The sequence below is a fragment of the Dreissena polymorpha genome, chromosome 5 (assembly GCF_020536995.1).
Source record: "Dreissena polymorpha isolate Duluth1 chromosome 5, UMN_Dpol_1.0, whole genome shotgun sequence".
In the NCBI taxonomy this organism is placed as follows: Eukaryota; Metazoa; Mollusca; class Bivalvia; order Myida; family Dreissenidae; genus Dreissena; species Dreissena polymorpha.
In genome coordinates this window covers 42,333,629-42,350,577 of record NC_068359.1, presented here as the reverse complement: position 1 = coordinate 42,350,577, position 16,949 = coordinate 42,333,629, and the positions used below count along the sequence as shown (strand labels likewise).

The following is a 16,949-nucleotide window of genomic DNA, read 5'->3' as shown; positions in this document are numbered from 1 at the left end:
CAAGAAGTATTTCCATTTTTGCAAACTCTTTCAAAACGTATTATTGCTTTTCATAAGTTTGTCTTAAAAATACATTGTTTATGGAAACCACAATACAGTGTCAACTTACTGTCCTATTTGCAACATAATTTAATGATGTTATTCAATATATGATTATATTTCTCACTGAATGAGTACATTTAGTGTATTTATATAATTATTTAATAGCTTCAAGCGCAGACCCAGAAGCCAGTCCATTACGTTCTGTGATTTACAATGAAGAAACTCTCTGTGAAACAGGAGTTAAATAGCATTTGTGTTGTTCATTTATTTCTATGCTATGCCATCGGTATGGCAGCTCTGTATGTGTGTTATCAATTACGTTAACGTTATAATGTTAACTTTACAAACCTTTACAAGTCCTATACATTCGAATACAACCTACGATAAATGCCGCCTCGAAAAACGCGGGGGGGGGGGGGGGCGCGTTTTTCGAGGCGGCATTTATCGTAGGTTGTATTCGAATGTATAGGACTATTTTGGCAAAGCCCGCTTTACATCGTGTTCCTGTAAAATTGTAGTTTTTTCATAAAAAAGAATCAGTTTATTCAAGTTCAATGGTATACCTAGTTATGTATGATCAATGGCTATTTTAAAATTCGGAAAATATGAAAATGTATATAAGATTTATCTCATGCTAGTCGTAATTTCCTCCTAAAATGCATAACTACATAACACAATTTTTTCAGTAGGAATGTATATTTACATATTACATTTTTATTCCCGAAGTGTTATGAGCGTTCCTGATTTCCTTGTTATAGGTTGTTTTTTTTTAAATGATTCTAAGGAAGGTAAACATTACACACGGACATGTAACTTGACTACGGAATGTTGGCAAGTAATTAAGTCGATCGTTGAATTATTAGTAGTGTCACAAATATTATCGGGGACAAAAACAAGATATATTTGCTTCAACAACTTGCGTAAATACAGTGTTTATTGTACAAAAAATATACAGTTTATATGTTCCGAACTTCTTATTTCACATGTATATATAAGTTCTTGAATTTACATGTAAATCATATTTACAATTGAATGTTGCGGTGAAAAGAAAATGAACATTGGCATTTCTACATGTAAAACAGTTACCTTCCTTGAAAATAGGATTTTGAAGTGGTTTTAATGTAATTATACTCGTTTTTATAATAATATTGCCTAAATAAATGCACATTCACACAATTTTGATACAGGCATACCATTTTAAAACCTCACTGCGTGGTTGTATTTTTCATATAAAATCAACCGCGCATTTTTTATCAATGCTGCAGATAAATATAACTTAAATATTACATATTTTGCGATTTTGTACACATTAATTTGCAAACGCTACGGACATTTTTTCTTGTGTGATGTATTAATATGTAACAGAAAACAAGTCGGTGTTTTAACTACACGTATATTGACTCTAAGGATTGATTTTACTAATGCTTCACTATACCAATATTTGATTTTGACCACCCTGTCGAACATAAAATCATGGGACTTATGTGTACTCCGAAATTTTGAACGCTTTGCAAGACATACACCGATTCTAAGTTACATATTCATAAAATATAGAGACTAACAGGTTACTGCCTGATCTTTTTGTAATATATCAGGCAAGGCTTAGAATAATATAACGGCGAGGCTTGCTGAGCCGTTATTTTACTCGTGCCGAGCCTGATATATAACAAAAAGATCAGGCAGAAACTTTTTTCTGTTTATCATATCTCTGCGTTCCTGATTTTAAAAAATGAATGAAAAAATGGCTAAAAAGCTGCAGTTTTACCGGGAAAGGATATGACTTTTCTCGTTTGATGTGTTAATAATGACGTCATGAGCACGCGCGCTTAATATTTGTAAAAAAATGTTTTTTTGCTGTTTGTATTGCATCAAATATAATACATCTTGATATCAAATTGCTTGTTTTGTTGAATCTGATTCGATTTTACTAAAAATGATTACTTTATTGTTGATTCCGAATAATATGACCATTCACCACGCATGACTGATATAAGAACTTCCTGTTGACCATGATATAAAAATATATCAGGCTACGTTATATCAGGCAGTTATCAATGCTGTGGTATGATAAAATTAAATACAAGTACAAGTTAAAATCATTTAGATCTTTCCCAACCAAAGATTATGTTATACATATGGAACGTATACTTACACCTATTTATTATTCAATGTCACACACTTGCGAATTTGATAATATAGTTCTCATTAGTTGAAAATGTATCATGTGGCTTAAGTGGAGATCATTTTTAGCTTATCTATTTTTTGAAAAAAAAAGAGCTATTGTCATCACTTTGGCGTCGGCGTCTGCGTCGGTGTCTGGTTAAGTTTTGTGTTTAGGTCCACTTTTCTCATAAAGTATCAAAGCTATTGCATTCACACTTGGTACACTTACTAACTATCATGAGGGGACTGGGCAGGCAAAGTTAGACAACTCTTGCATGCATTTTGACAGAATTATGTGCCCTTTTTATACTTACAAAATTGAAAATTTGCATTAAGTTTTGTGTTTAGGTCCACTTTATTCCTAAAGTATCAAAGCTATTTCTTTCATACTTGCGACACTTACTAACTATCATAAGGGGACTGTGCAGGCAAAGTTGTGTAACTTTGACTGGCATTTTGACAGAATTATGGCCCCTTTATACTTAGAAAATTTAAAATGTTGTTAAGTTTTGTGTTTTGGTCCACTTTACTCCTAAAGTATCATAGCTATTGCTTTCAGACTTGGAACACTCGCAAACTATCATAAGGGGACTGTACAGGACACGTTGCATAACTCTGGTTGTCATTTTGACGGAATTATGGCCCTTTTTGACTTAGTAACTTTGAATATATGGTTTAATTTTGTGTTTGCATCCACTTTACTTCTAAAGTATCAAGGCTATTGCTTTCAAACTTCAAATACTTTCATGCTATCATGAGGGTACTGTACCTGGCAAGTTGAATTTTACCTTGACCTTTGAATGACCTTGACTCTCAAGGCAAATAATGAAATTTTGCTTAAATTGCCATGACTTCGTTATTTATGATCAGATTTGATTGATACTTTGACAAAACAACTCTTACCTGACATACTACATTAGACTCCACCCAAAGCATCCCCCATGCCCCCACCCTCAGAATTCCCCCCCCCCCCCCCCGAAAGAAAGTAATTTGTATTTTTATTTTTTTTTATTTTGAAAGATCATCTTATAAATGACCAGACCCTCACACTATACCCCCCCCCCCCCCGCCCCCAATTTTTTTTTTTAACATGGTTAAAAAAAAAGAAAAACATTTATTTTTATTATTTTATTTTGAAAGACCGTCCAACTATCCCACCAACCCCCCACCCCCAATTTTTTTTTTGCATTTTTATTTCGTATTTTAGGAAGATGATGTAATAAATGACCACACCCCACACTATACACCCCTCTCCACCCCACCCCTCCATCTTTTTTGATGAAAGTATTGAGATAGGTCACGTCACCTTTAAAAAGAAAAATAGATGAGCGGTCTGCACCCGCAAGGCGGTGCTCTTGTTATAATTTGTTACTGCTTTATGTATAAGACATATGAAATAGAAAGCCAACATAGTTCAAAGTCATTAGTCTCAATTGCTGTGTTTTGATGTACACCGAAACACGTAGCCACTAGCTTGATTCAACATGTATCACCAATTACTATACTATAGGCCGTACATACAATGGTAATTTTCGGAGTAAACTGTTCCTAATTGGGCCGACACTTTTCGTGACTGATCTTGTCCACGTCTCCTACGCCCTTAGGACATGGGAATAACCACATATGCGCTTTTTCCGAATTTGCATAGCATCGTCTGAAAACATTTACTGTTTTTGAAATGTTCAGTGATGGATCCGAGTCTTTATCAAGTGCGCGTGTAATGTAAAATATTAATGGGCTGATTAATCATTCGTCAAATAATTATGATGAACAGAGCTATAATATGACCGTGACGATTAGTAATTTTCGTCAACAAATAGTACACATGATTTGAGAATACAAAACTTTCTACTGTTGAGCTGTGTAGTTCTAAACACATTCATATATTACTTTGTGCATCGAATTTGTCTAAGCATGTTGTGCACATGAACAAATTAGTATTTGTAAAGGCGTGTGTATACAGTCAGTTTCTTTCTACTATATCTGAGTGTTTGAGCAAAACTAATTGCTTGTATGTATATTAATAATTTTTCTTAAACGTATGTAAACAGAATAAACATAAAAATATTGTACAAATTACAGCATTTGAAATTTAAGCTGACTTTTGAAAACTCTTATTTTGTCATTATTAATTGATTTATAAGTCCGTTTTGTCTACTATAAATCCAGCTTTAGTGCTAATCCCAACCACATGTGCTGTTTGAGGTTAGCATGCGATTACACATTATTGCTGTAAAAATTTATCAGCCAAAAATTTCTTTATGCGCGACAACTTGCTTGTTTATTAAAAAAATCCGAGCCTATATAAAACAAACATTTAAATAGTATGCGAACAGAATCAGTGTTCGTCGCTTATTTTAAATATTAAGTACATCGACGTTGTTGTGTTAAACTTCATATTGTTTCAATACATGTATATATTATTGTGTTTTTGTTCGTATTTTTCAGAATAAACTAAAACTCTTTACTGTTTTTGTCCCCTACCGGTTTGACCGGAGGGGACTTATGGTTTGCGCTCCGTCTGTCAGTCCGTCCGTCAGTCCGTCCGTCCGTCCGTCACACTTTTCTGGATCCTGCGATAACTGTGAAAGTTCTTAATATTTTTTCATGAAACTTGGAACATGGATAGATGGCAATAGGGACATTATGCACGTCATTTTATTTTGTTCCTGCGTCAAAAATTATGGTTGCTATGGCAACAAATAGACTAGAAATACTGCTGAAAATGGTGGTTTTCTGGATCCTGCGATTATTTTAAAGTACTTAATATTTTTTCATGAAACTTGGAACATGGATAGATGGCAATATGGACATTATGCACGTCATTTCATTTTGTTCCTACGTCAAAAATTGCGGTTGCTATGGCAACCAAAAAATTATAATTCTGAAAATGGTGGAATTTCTGACAATGGTGGAGCCGGTAGGGGACCATATTGCTTGACGATAGCCTTGTTTTACGTTGCTCGTTTTCATTAAATGCGTACATTAAATATATTTTCAACAGCTTCAAACACAGAAGGAAAAGCATGGCCATTATGCACCACGATTTACACTAGGAGTGAGTGTGTTGAAAAAACTCAGCCTCAAACAAGAGGTAAATTACAATGTTGTTGGTCCATTAATTGTTTGACGACCACTTCGGTGTTATCGCTCTTGATGTGTATATTTGTGTTTACTTTAATTTTATAATGGGTGTTTCTTAAATGAAAAACACAAAAACACTTCAATTATTAGGGAAGATACATTTTGTTTTCCGCTATTATTAGGTTATTTATCATCGTTTAGTACAACATTGTGATATCTTTGGACTTGCATACCATAGTTGACGAACCGATAAGCGAGTCCAGTCTGAGCATGCCGGCTGAGTACGCGAACAATCATTTCATACTACTTTATAGAAACCGCTGTTAAATAATCGTTTTATATGCATTTACTATGTATTACAACGCAAAAACCTCGAAACAGTTAAAAGTCACCTACTGTCCTTGTGAGCCGTTAACTATAAACCTCGTGTATATCGAGAAATAATCCCTCTTCCTCATAGAATATTTATAAAGTTATTTGAAGCATATGGAGATGGTGTACTTATTTTTAAACAACGCTTTTGCAGATCTTTAATAGGCATATTTCTAAAATTATGTAGATTCTTCGTAAAGGATACATTCGAAGTTGATTCAAAAATGTTCGGAAATGATCTTGTAAACTCGGACCGTAAGATACGGCATACATACATACTAAACTGTGTTTATATTAATCAGTGAACTTAAATGTAATGCAAATCATAATATCGCACCGTGTGTGATGTTGATGACAAAACAAGAAATATGTCAAATAGAATGCCTTAATACATCTTTTACTAGGGCAGGTTTATTGTCGTTGAAATGTTACACATTTGCAAGTCGAGTCTTCAACTAATATACATCACAAATTAATTGCACAAACCAGGAAATATATAAACGTCAGCGGGAGTTACGAGTGTCACTTTCGCAAACAGCATGGCTATACATTATACATATAGTAATTGTAAAATACTGTTATATAGTGGTAACACAGACGTTTACAGGCTTCATTTTACAACTGATCATCCCCCTCTCCCCCCCCCCCCCAAAAAAAAAAAGTTTTGGAAGTCCACGAACTGCAAAAAAACAAAGCCAGAAGCTTGGCTTTATTACCATTTGGCTATTAACTTGTTCAATATCGTTATTATTCGCCTACTTTATCCAATAAATAGTTTAGTATCCATATCAATATTCCATTAGTATAACATGACTTAAAGAAGAGTTCACTAGAAAACAATTGATTATGTATAATGTCACCTTCATCAGTTGATGGAATATTATGTTATAACTAAGAAATCCATTGTCGATGGTTGCAATTTTATAATAGCAATTTCAAAGAAATGAATAGTTCCACGAATCACCTGTTCTAATACACTTGGGGACTTTTCTAACGCATCACTTTTCAAACTTGAATATCTCAGTTATGAGTAAAGATATTGATTTAAAATTGTACATACGATCATTTGACTACATTCTATGCAAGCTCACAATAAAATCATTCATCCGTGACGATTGGACGCTTTAGCACGTGGGGTAGGTGTGGCTCCATATTTTTTCACGTGGAAATGGTGAAACGCGATATGATTCTAATTTTATTCCAATTTAGTTATTTAGGTGGGTTCTTACACAAGGAAAACATACAATTAATTTACAAAACAATAAAGCTCGAATGAATATTCAGCAGAGCAATCGCGCACTTTGCATTTTGCAGGCTACCTTCCCCACTTGCTGAAGCGTCCGATCGTCACGGATGAATGATTTTATCGCTAGCTTGCACATAATGTAGTCAAATGAACCCATGTGCAATTTTAAATAAAAATATTTACTTATTACTGAGATATGTTAGTTTTAATAGTGTTGCGTTAGAAATGCCACCAAGTGTAGTAAAACGGGATATACATGGTATTCCAATTTAATTTCAATTTCGTCATTCTAGGTGAGTTTTTACACAAGAAAAACATAACATTAATTAAAGAAATACAATATGGCTCGTATGAATATTAAGGAGCGCAACGGCTCAATCGGCATGTTGCAAGCCGGTCAGTTATGAAGACGTGTAAATTTATGTGTTTTACTTTTAACATTGTTATTATTTTACGTTGTACGAGTTTTCGAATTTGACTTTTGAAGTAACGTTTTTATTTGTTAAGTTTAATTTTTTGATGTTTTTTCAATTGCAATTAAATTTTCAGCACTTATCAGATATGTGATGAATTATTCTTGGTCCAAATTTCAACACAATCCAGTCAAAAATAAGGGAGCTATATTGATATGATTAAGTGATGCGTTAGAAAAGTCTCCAAGTTTATGTTTTTGTTTCATCTGTTCTCGTCTCAATAACAAGACGCCGAAAACATTAGTTTTTAATGCCATGCATATATGACTGATCTACTTCAAGTGTATAAAAGTGTATAATTAAAATAGATGCATACCTGTACCATAACAAAGATTTGTTACTTCGCTTATCACGCAAATAAGCAACACAATATTATTAGTTAATGATTTAATATAGTATAATACATGTGAAATACAAACAGAATTGTCAAATATTTCAAACTGAATAGTACTGCTCACATACTTCATAATCAAATGTATTATGCCACTACTGCACATTTACGTTGGAGACGCTGACATTATATTTTAAAGTGTTATCAGATACCCCATCCGATAGCACTTTTAAGCTCAGCCCATTAATATCTTTTTTTAACTCCGCCCACATTTGGATTCATCATTATTTTGTGCAGCGGTCAATGTTTGCGTAGTCTCGCCCATACTGAGAACTACTTTTTTGTAGGCGTGCAATGTCGCTTACGTCGTTAAAATCTTAACAAACTGAACCATTCATGTTGTTTTCAGAAAATTAATAAACAGTAAGTAATAATTAAAACTTATACCATTTAATGAGTTTATACAAAATGAAAAACATGAAAGAAATGAGCATTCATCTATTGGAAAAATAAAATAAATACAAATTTGGGCCTCACTTGCTTCATTTCAAAAGAACACAAATTATACAGCATAATAAGAAACATTTAACTAAACAAAAATAAACTAAATACGTTTTAATAAAAAAAAATAAACAGATTTGATCAAAAACATAATTCAGGACAACTTATGCTTTAAAGATGAAAATGCTTTCCTTTTGTGTGTCACTCTTTAAATAGCAAGGCAAAAAAGCGAATATCGTACACCATAAATTAATGTCGACAAAGACAAATTCTAAATAATAAAGATGCTTTCTTAGTCAATACCTGCCATACCTAATAATACATGAACTATTCAATTTTTAATTGTCTGAAATCAAAATTGTACATAAAACTGGTTCTGTCTCCACATTAAAAAAAAGAAAATGTTTGTTCACACTGGTAGGCTGGTAGTCTAGTTAACCTGAAAATGAAATAAAGAAACGGTCAAACCTTTATAAAACATCATTTAACAATCATTGCACAACTACTTTTAAAATAAAAATCTAGATCTATAAATTATTATTAGACTATTTTTTTTATTTAAGATCTATAGCATTCAAAGATGAACAATAACATAAAACAAAAAACTATTCTCAATACTATATTTGTTCAAAAAAGTTTTACCTAGTTGTGAAGCTATGCCGAAATGCAGGGGGACTATATCTTGAATTGTTTGAGATACAGACAAAGACTGAGACCGGTGCAACTGATATGGCTGTGCCGCCAAGAACTTGGGCGAATGACCATGACCCGTCAAAATGTTTGGCCACAACTTTCTGCAATTAAATTAAAAAAAAATACTATAATACAATAAAACCAATCCAACATGAGACAAAATGTCAAAATAGAGATTATTAAAATAATAATTGTATAGCACAACTTGAACAAATTACTATTTAGACAGGCACACAATATCGTTAATATCACAAAAATGATAATATAGGCCAATGAACTGGCAATAAACAACTTTGAATAAAAAATTAATAATTTCTTTAAACTTAAAACGTATTTATATTAGACTCGGGGCTTTTTTCCTCATAAGCAAATGGCTGTTTTTGCACAAATTTGAGTAATTCGTAATGCAAATGTTCAATTTTTTTAAAAGTTAGCGACTAATTTTTGTCACATTTTTTAACAGTTAGCGACTAATTTTTTTCCACAATTTTGAACAGATTGAGACTTATAGTTTAACACATTTGAACAATGCGCAACTAATTTTTTCCACAATTTTGAACAGTCACAACCCATTTTTTCACAATTTTGAACAGTGTGCAACTAATTTTTTTTTCACAATTTTCAACATTGCGCGACTCATTTTTCACAATTTTGAACAGTGCGTGACTCACTTTAAATCACAATTGTCAATAGTTTGCGATTGATATTTTCAGAATTTTGAACAATGCGCGACTCATTTTGTCACAATCTTGAATAGTCACCACCCATTTTTCACAATTGTAAACAGTGCGCGACTAATTTTTGCACATTTTGAACAGTGTGCGAGTAAACAGCCCCACGGCTTATCGGAGCTAAACAACCCATTCTACATTCAACACGCACACAAACCAATGACAGTAGGACTACTGACAATGGCCGTTGGTTCATAAGCATGGTTGTCAAAAAAGCACAAATATGAAACATGTGTAATGTGCATGTATGACGACGAAACTTACCAACCACTCGACCAAGAAACATTTGGTGCAGACGATGTGGGATTCGGGATGCTCTCCCACTGATAGTATGCTGATCATTGGTCACAAGAACGTACAAAGCATCATTTATCTCAGCATTATATATCTCCGACTCCAAACACACAGCTTGCAAAATCGCTGAATATTGCAGAAAAGCAGCTTCTTTAAAAAGTTCCAGCATCTCGAAATCCACAAGCAGTCGCGTTCCTAACCCACTTTGACTTTGCACGCGAAGGCATGTTTTTCGGGAAAACCGTTAACATCTCACAACTAAACGTATACTACGGAGTTGGAGAAGTTGAAAAATAAATCACTCTTATCACTTTCAACTTGCGCACTACGTTAAAATCCCGTTCCATTCGGTTATTGTCTTTATTGTTTCAAATTTTCACACTACACATTCGCTTTGAAAAACAGCGGTTAGCGTGTACTTAGAAGTACATATACATGTCGAATGTGTTATTATAAACAATATTGGTGATGTGTTTTTAGTGCAGATATTGTATTTTTAAGTATCGATTTCTCGCTTCATTTTTTTATTTGGTTAAATTATGTGCGTTTAAATATTATTGTTTGTAGTTTACTTGCGAACTATTTTGTATGTGTAAATATGCATAGACGCTAGCGGATGTAATCAGGCCGCATCTCATTTGCATATTTTACTACCGTAAAGTAATTAAATTTATCGGCGTTTTTTTGGTTTATATTTTCTTATTTGCTTTAAGTGTGGTATAATAAATATAATATGCGGTTGGTGACTTTTGATATCATGTGATATCCGACTCGTCCGATATGGCGAGTGAAAAGGCCCGACAAGCCTCGCCTTTTCCTACGCAATATCAGACACGTCTGATATCGCATGATATCAAAAGTCACCAACCATATATTCTCTATATATAAGACTTCGTTTTGACTGTACATTAACTTCAAATGTCCAAAGCATTGATCATTGATTGATAGGGATGTGCGCCACTGTCAACCAATTTAATCGTTTCAGTATGTTTGTTTCCATTATGTATTTAATTATATTTACAGATTCTGCCAGTTTGGCCGAAACAGAACGTCCGGTCTGGATTGTTTTCAATAATGCAGATCCAACATCGTCTGGAGACCCTCCTCCAGAACTGCCCTCAATACAATACATTCAACTGGAAGATATTACATGTTCCTCTTCCTGGCTGCGCAGTCTGTTAAGCACGCTGCTTACACTCGATCACGAGGTGAGGTTAACGCTAGAGGCATGTGTAATTACATGGTCTGTAGAGGACGCTGTCAGACAATCAGATACATATACAACAATAAGAACGGGTGTAAACAATACAATCTACGTGTGCAATGATCTGATGTTCAATAGTGGAATTTGGGAGGCTCTAAAAGGTCTGAATATCAAATGGCTGGCTATCACTGGACTGAATGAAGACTGGACGGAACACGTTGTAGAATCTGTCTCTAAGTCACTACAATCACTCCGACAACTGGACACGCTTAACATTCGCGTTAATGATATCAGCCCAGATATGTGGGAGGCACTGCACAGTCTGAATATCAAGAATGTGACTCTAAATTTAAATGGAAAGTGGAGTGGTCTGATAGTAAATCATGTATCGAGGTTGTCGCAGGTTCTCATATCACCCACACAGATTAAAACGATTTACATTGACGTAAATGTCCATCCCGATCTGCTAGAGGCTCTGTGTGGTCTGCATATAAAAAGTATCAGTCTTTTGGGAAGAGGAGAACATTTGAAAGGGAATCGTGTATCGGCGTTGTGTTATTTTCTCTCGTCGCTCAAACAAATTGATAAGCTTTATGTTATCGTGAACAATGACAGTCCCGGTCTGTGGAAGGCCTTCCATGGGTTGAATATTAAGAGTCTTAGTCTGGGTGGGGGATTAAGATGTGTAAGAGTAAATCATGTATCGGCGTTGGCACAGTTACTGGCATCGCTCATACATCTAGACACGCTTAGTATTGAAGTGTCGGAAGACAGTCCCGGTCTATGGGAGGCTCTGCGTGATCTGAATATCACGCGCCTGAGTCTGAATTGGAGTGATTCGGGAGGAGAAGTATCGGCTTTGTCACAGTCACTAGCATCGCTCACACGCCTAGAAACGCTTAGTATCAAATTGCTCAAATACAGTCAAGGTCAATGGGAGACACTCCGTGGTCTGAATATCACGAATCTGTGTCTCAGTTGGAATATGTTTGCAGGAGTGAATCATGAGTCAATGTTGCAATCACTATCATCGCTCACAAAACTGGAAACGCTTAGTATTAATGTGAAATGTGACGGAACAGAACTATGGCAGGGTCTGAATGGTCTGAATATCAAGAGTCTGCGTCTGGGTGGTTTGGATGGAGGTGTGACGCTTTTGTGTAAAGAATATTTTGCTCAGGCACTATCATCGTTCTCACAGCTGGAAACGCTTACACTATATTTGCGTTTAAATTCAGACGACCTACAGCTACCTCAATCATTGAAGTTTTTAAATATCTACTCTGATCGATTACGTTCATTCGAAATACGCAAGCTTCTGGACACACTGTCTGATTGTACTCAGAGAGTTGAGATTAAGCTGGAATTCGGTTGCGCTTTTAAGGAGTCAAAAGAGCAATACATCGCCGACCAACAGGAACTGGAGACGCTCGGAAATGTTAAAATCACACGATTTCTGATATATAACTGGAAACCCTCAATAGAAACTGGTTCTGACTGGTGTGTTCAAAACGTTGTTGTTGACGTTGATGGTCATGATGATGATATCGGTGATGACGAGCAGTATAAACTATTTATAGAACATATGAGTGAGTTGTATCGTATATCGTTGAGATTTCGCATTAACTAGGATCCAGATTTAACCTTACATGAATGTAAAGAGTCCAAAAACAGTCAAGTGCAATGATTATTTGGTTCACTAAACAACTTTGTATTTAGGCTCCGTTTTGAGTATGGGTAGTTTGTGATTGTTTAATTCCTTAAAAGTTTATAATTATGTATTTTTTTATTCTGAACGTGTGTATGATAATTGCAATATTTTAGCTCAGCGGAGCATATAGTGCTGATGTTGAGCTGTTAAGATACCGTCTGGTTTGTCGTCCTTGAGTCTGTGAATGCGTCCGTAAACGTTTTTAACCTAATTTCTCATTTTGAACCGCTGGGCCGATTTTAAGGAAACCTCACACAAATTATCTTTGTGTCTAACACTTTCAAAGTTTAGTTTTGTTTCATATGTACAGTATTTGAAGGACCTAAAAAATAGATTTTTAAAAAATAAATCTTCATATATCTTCTATGAAACCACAATGGTCAGGGGTTTAATATTCGGCATGAAAATGTGTCTAGTGATCCTCTACAAAGCAATCCCTCTGGGGCCAAAACTTGCCACTTCCAATGAGTCACATTATTAAGATAGACTGAAATAATAAGGATTAGGGATTTAATATTTGTTTTGTTATATTGTGTGGTGCTCCTCGTAATTATTGTTCCAATAATGCGCTTAAGGTAAAACTTGCGTCGCACTGTTGGTTACTGGTTTTTTATGTGTATAGTGAAAACTTTAACACTCTTCTTCTCTGACACCGCAATGCTCTTAAGTGTTATCTGACATTCACATTTTACAGTGGTCCTCTTTATTTCTGCTTAGCGTGTTCACATAATGACTCTGTGGTCAAAACAGCCTTTGCCCTAGGGGGTCAAAAGATGTATATGGACGTGTGTGGTAAATGCCGTCAAACATCTTCTCTGTTACCGGAAGGGTCAAGGTTATGTAAGTATATACTTATTAGGCCAAAAACTTACAACATCGTATGTCCTTAAACCCTAATGGGTTTTATATTTGGTGTGCGATATTGAATGTTGGACCTCTACTAAGTTTATTAAAATCATAACCCTGGGGTCAAAATCTAGCCCACCCAAAGATATATTTGTGTTTTTATGTATGCAGTGAAAACTGTATGTCTCTGGTCGTATTAAATCTGTGTCATACGGAGTACAAAACTTAGATTAACGTCACAGTAATTGCACAAACATCACAACGTCTGCACATAACATATTTTATTCACATGTTTCACGGGAGAGACCTTAGGCTTTTGGACCATCTTGTTCAAATATAAGGTTGGCAACAGCTTTGTTCTGTTTACGTCCCCTGCTGGCTTCACCGGAGGGGATTATATGTTGACCCCAGGTCGACTGTCTGTTCTATCTGTAAACAAGGTGGATCCAGCAATAACTATAACATTACTTAAGCATTTTTGATTAAACTAAAAATTTGGATAGAGGGCCGTGCGGGGAATATGCACATTATTTCGTCATGTTTTTGGTAAAAAAACAAAATTGTGATTTATATGGTAACAGACATAATTTAAGACTAAAATCGGGAAACTGCCATTAGTAAACCGTACTAAAGTTAGTTTGATAAATCTTACGGAGAATCAGTTCTTACTCTCTCGATAGAAGACTTCTGCTGTGTCTGTGATAAAACTGTCGTTTAAATTATTTTGATTATTTAAATATTGTTGATCATAACACTTATGATATATGAGTTGACGATGCTGATGTTAATGTTGAGTGAGATAATGATTATGAGGAAAGTTATTTTAGAAGAGTAAAATTATTAGCACGTGCACTCATATGAGTGTACTGTTGTATCATAATTAAATATAATTCACCTAACGATGAATAGTTTATAAGAACAGACAAAATCATTGGTTTGAAATATATACAGCATGTATGTAAACCAAACTATGTGTATATTCAATAGTTATGCTCAAGAACATTACTACAAAATTAACAATTTACTGAACTTTTGAAGACCATTTCCTCTCAAACATATTAAATAACAAACAATGGTCTCTGTAAATATGTGTTAATTATTATTTCACTATAAGCAACTTTATTTTATAAATAATATGACTTTTGTGTACGTAATTTATTGCCTTTTCGTACTTCTTACAAAGGAATTTAATAAATAGTCATGTAGAATAAAAGTTAGTGCCCTATCGTTTTGAAGGCTTAGAATTAAATAACGACAAGGCTTTTTGGGCAATATTATATTCATGCTGAGCCTTATATATTTAAAACGATGGGGCAATAACACGTTGCTGTTTTTGTATTATCATACCCCATTGCCATATTCTTGGACTGATACCAAAATATAATCAATTTATCAATGTAATGCATTTTAGCAAAAATTAATACGTTTTATGACGTTTGTCTACGTTTTAACATAACGCCATGCTCATTACCACTTAATATATAAACAAATACGTGTTTCGCTGTTTTTGTTACTGTTTTTGTCGAAAATATATTTTATCTTATTATTGTTTGTTGTTTTGGCGTTGAATCTGATATGCTCCTTTTTACCGAAAAGATGAATTAATAGTTGATTTGGAGTAATATGACTTATCTCTAAAGATTGACTGCTATAAACGTCTGTTAACCTGAAATAAACAGAAATGCATCAGGCACCTTTGTATCCAGTGGATACCAACGACATCAGCTATCGGTTACACCGAATGTTACAAACTCGCTATTTTTACAGACTGCTCTTAAGTTAGGTCCGCAAGATGTCCACTTTAATGATCTTTACAAAGTGTAGTTGTTTGTAAGTAGTTGGGAAGTTGGGCTTTAACTTGTATCAAGACACGACTTGCTTAATCGGTAACTGTCCAGATTGACTGACCACTGATCAAGCCTAGACGTAGAAAAACTTTGTGAACCGCTTGCATATACTTGTCGCATTCTGTGAACAGAATATGCACATTATGTCAGCTTGACAACAGTTTTACACAATATGGCAAATTCTTTATAATACAGTGAATCATTTTAAAAATATAACTATTTTTGCATAAAGTAATTTAATGGTCTTAACACATTTCAAGAAACACTAAGCACAATAATATTATGTTTGGGATAAAGTTCCCCGGGTATCATTTATCTAAATAAATTGAAAGCATAAATAGTTTCGCTAGTCACAGGAACACTATTTAGCATAGTTAAATACTCATTTAAGTTCCCGATAGTTCTAGATAAACTGATTTACCTTTCGAGTAGTATTGGAACAAGAAATCTTGACAATAAACTTCTGAAGGGTCAACTTACCTGAAAATATATACCCATAGTAAGCTATTCACGTGCTTTTTTTTGCTGTTTGTATACATGGTAGGCATCTTCGTGGCATTGCATGAACAGCTATTTGGTATGATGGTAGATGGCAAGTCCTACTGCAGACTTCAAATCGTGAATGCGCGACACACGGAACGATCCACTGCACCTTGGTGTTCATCTGTGTACACGTGCTATGGTTATACATTTAACTTTCCATTCATTTCCAGACGGTTGAAGTCCGTGCAGAACTGCCTGTTGGGGAAGAAGTATTATGTCTAGCGCCATAGCCACGCTGCGGCAAGACGAGACGGCTGCCTCGGCTTTAATGTGCAGACCAAAAAATAAATACAAACAATTATCTGACAATCATAGTAGTTTAATGCCAGTTGCTGCATGATTAAAGAAATTAAAACCACTTCAGGCGCATATCATAATTTACACATTATAAAAAATATGTTCACTTTGCATGACTTCGCTTTAATATTTGTTTATTATAGCATTGCAAACGGTCACAACAATTCTTCAGCTGTGAGCTTCATACTTGTAATCGTCACAAAATGTCCATAAGTTGAATGAATCATTCATTAAAACAAACGTTGATAAGAGAATCAATTGTGTTGTGTTTAATTATAACGTGCTTCTATCCGTCTGTGTTCTGAGACAGTGATCGGCCTCCCCACCACGATCTTGACCTTTGCGTGTGTATAGCTGCTCGCAAGTAAAATTATGATGGAACAAATGACGCTCGTGAAGTCCAGGTCAACTCAGTAGAAACATATATGTATAATATACCATAATACAACAGCGATGAAACAAAATTAACGTTGCTTGTCGTACCAAGTTACTATGCGTGGTCGACAACAACCTTTACACTTTCATCGTAGTGTTAACGAATAGTTTAATCGTGATTATGCTTGACCAAAAC

The 16,949-nt window shown here is 34.7% G+C and overlaps 1 protein-coding gene across 22 annotated transcripts in view; it reads left to right on the top strand.

The window, feature by feature from the left end:
• Window positions 1–15,237, top strand: part of LOC127832627 (uncharacterized) — a 71,998-nt gene extending 56,761 nt beyond the window's left edge. For all 22 annotated transcript variants that reach the window (XM_052358162.1, XM_052358174.1, XM_052358164.1 and 19 more), the window contains 2 exons: window positions 5,210–5,299; window positions 10,954–15,237. In XM_052358162.1, coding sequence (XP_052214122.1) covers window positions 5,210–5,299; window positions 10,954–12,764 — 1,901 coding nt within the window. In that variant the 3' untranslated portion in view covers window positions 12,765–15,237. The remainder of the gene's footprint in view (window positions 1–5,209; window positions 5,300–10,953) is intronic.
• The last annotated feature ends 1,712 nt before the right edge of the window (window positions 15,238–16,949 follow it).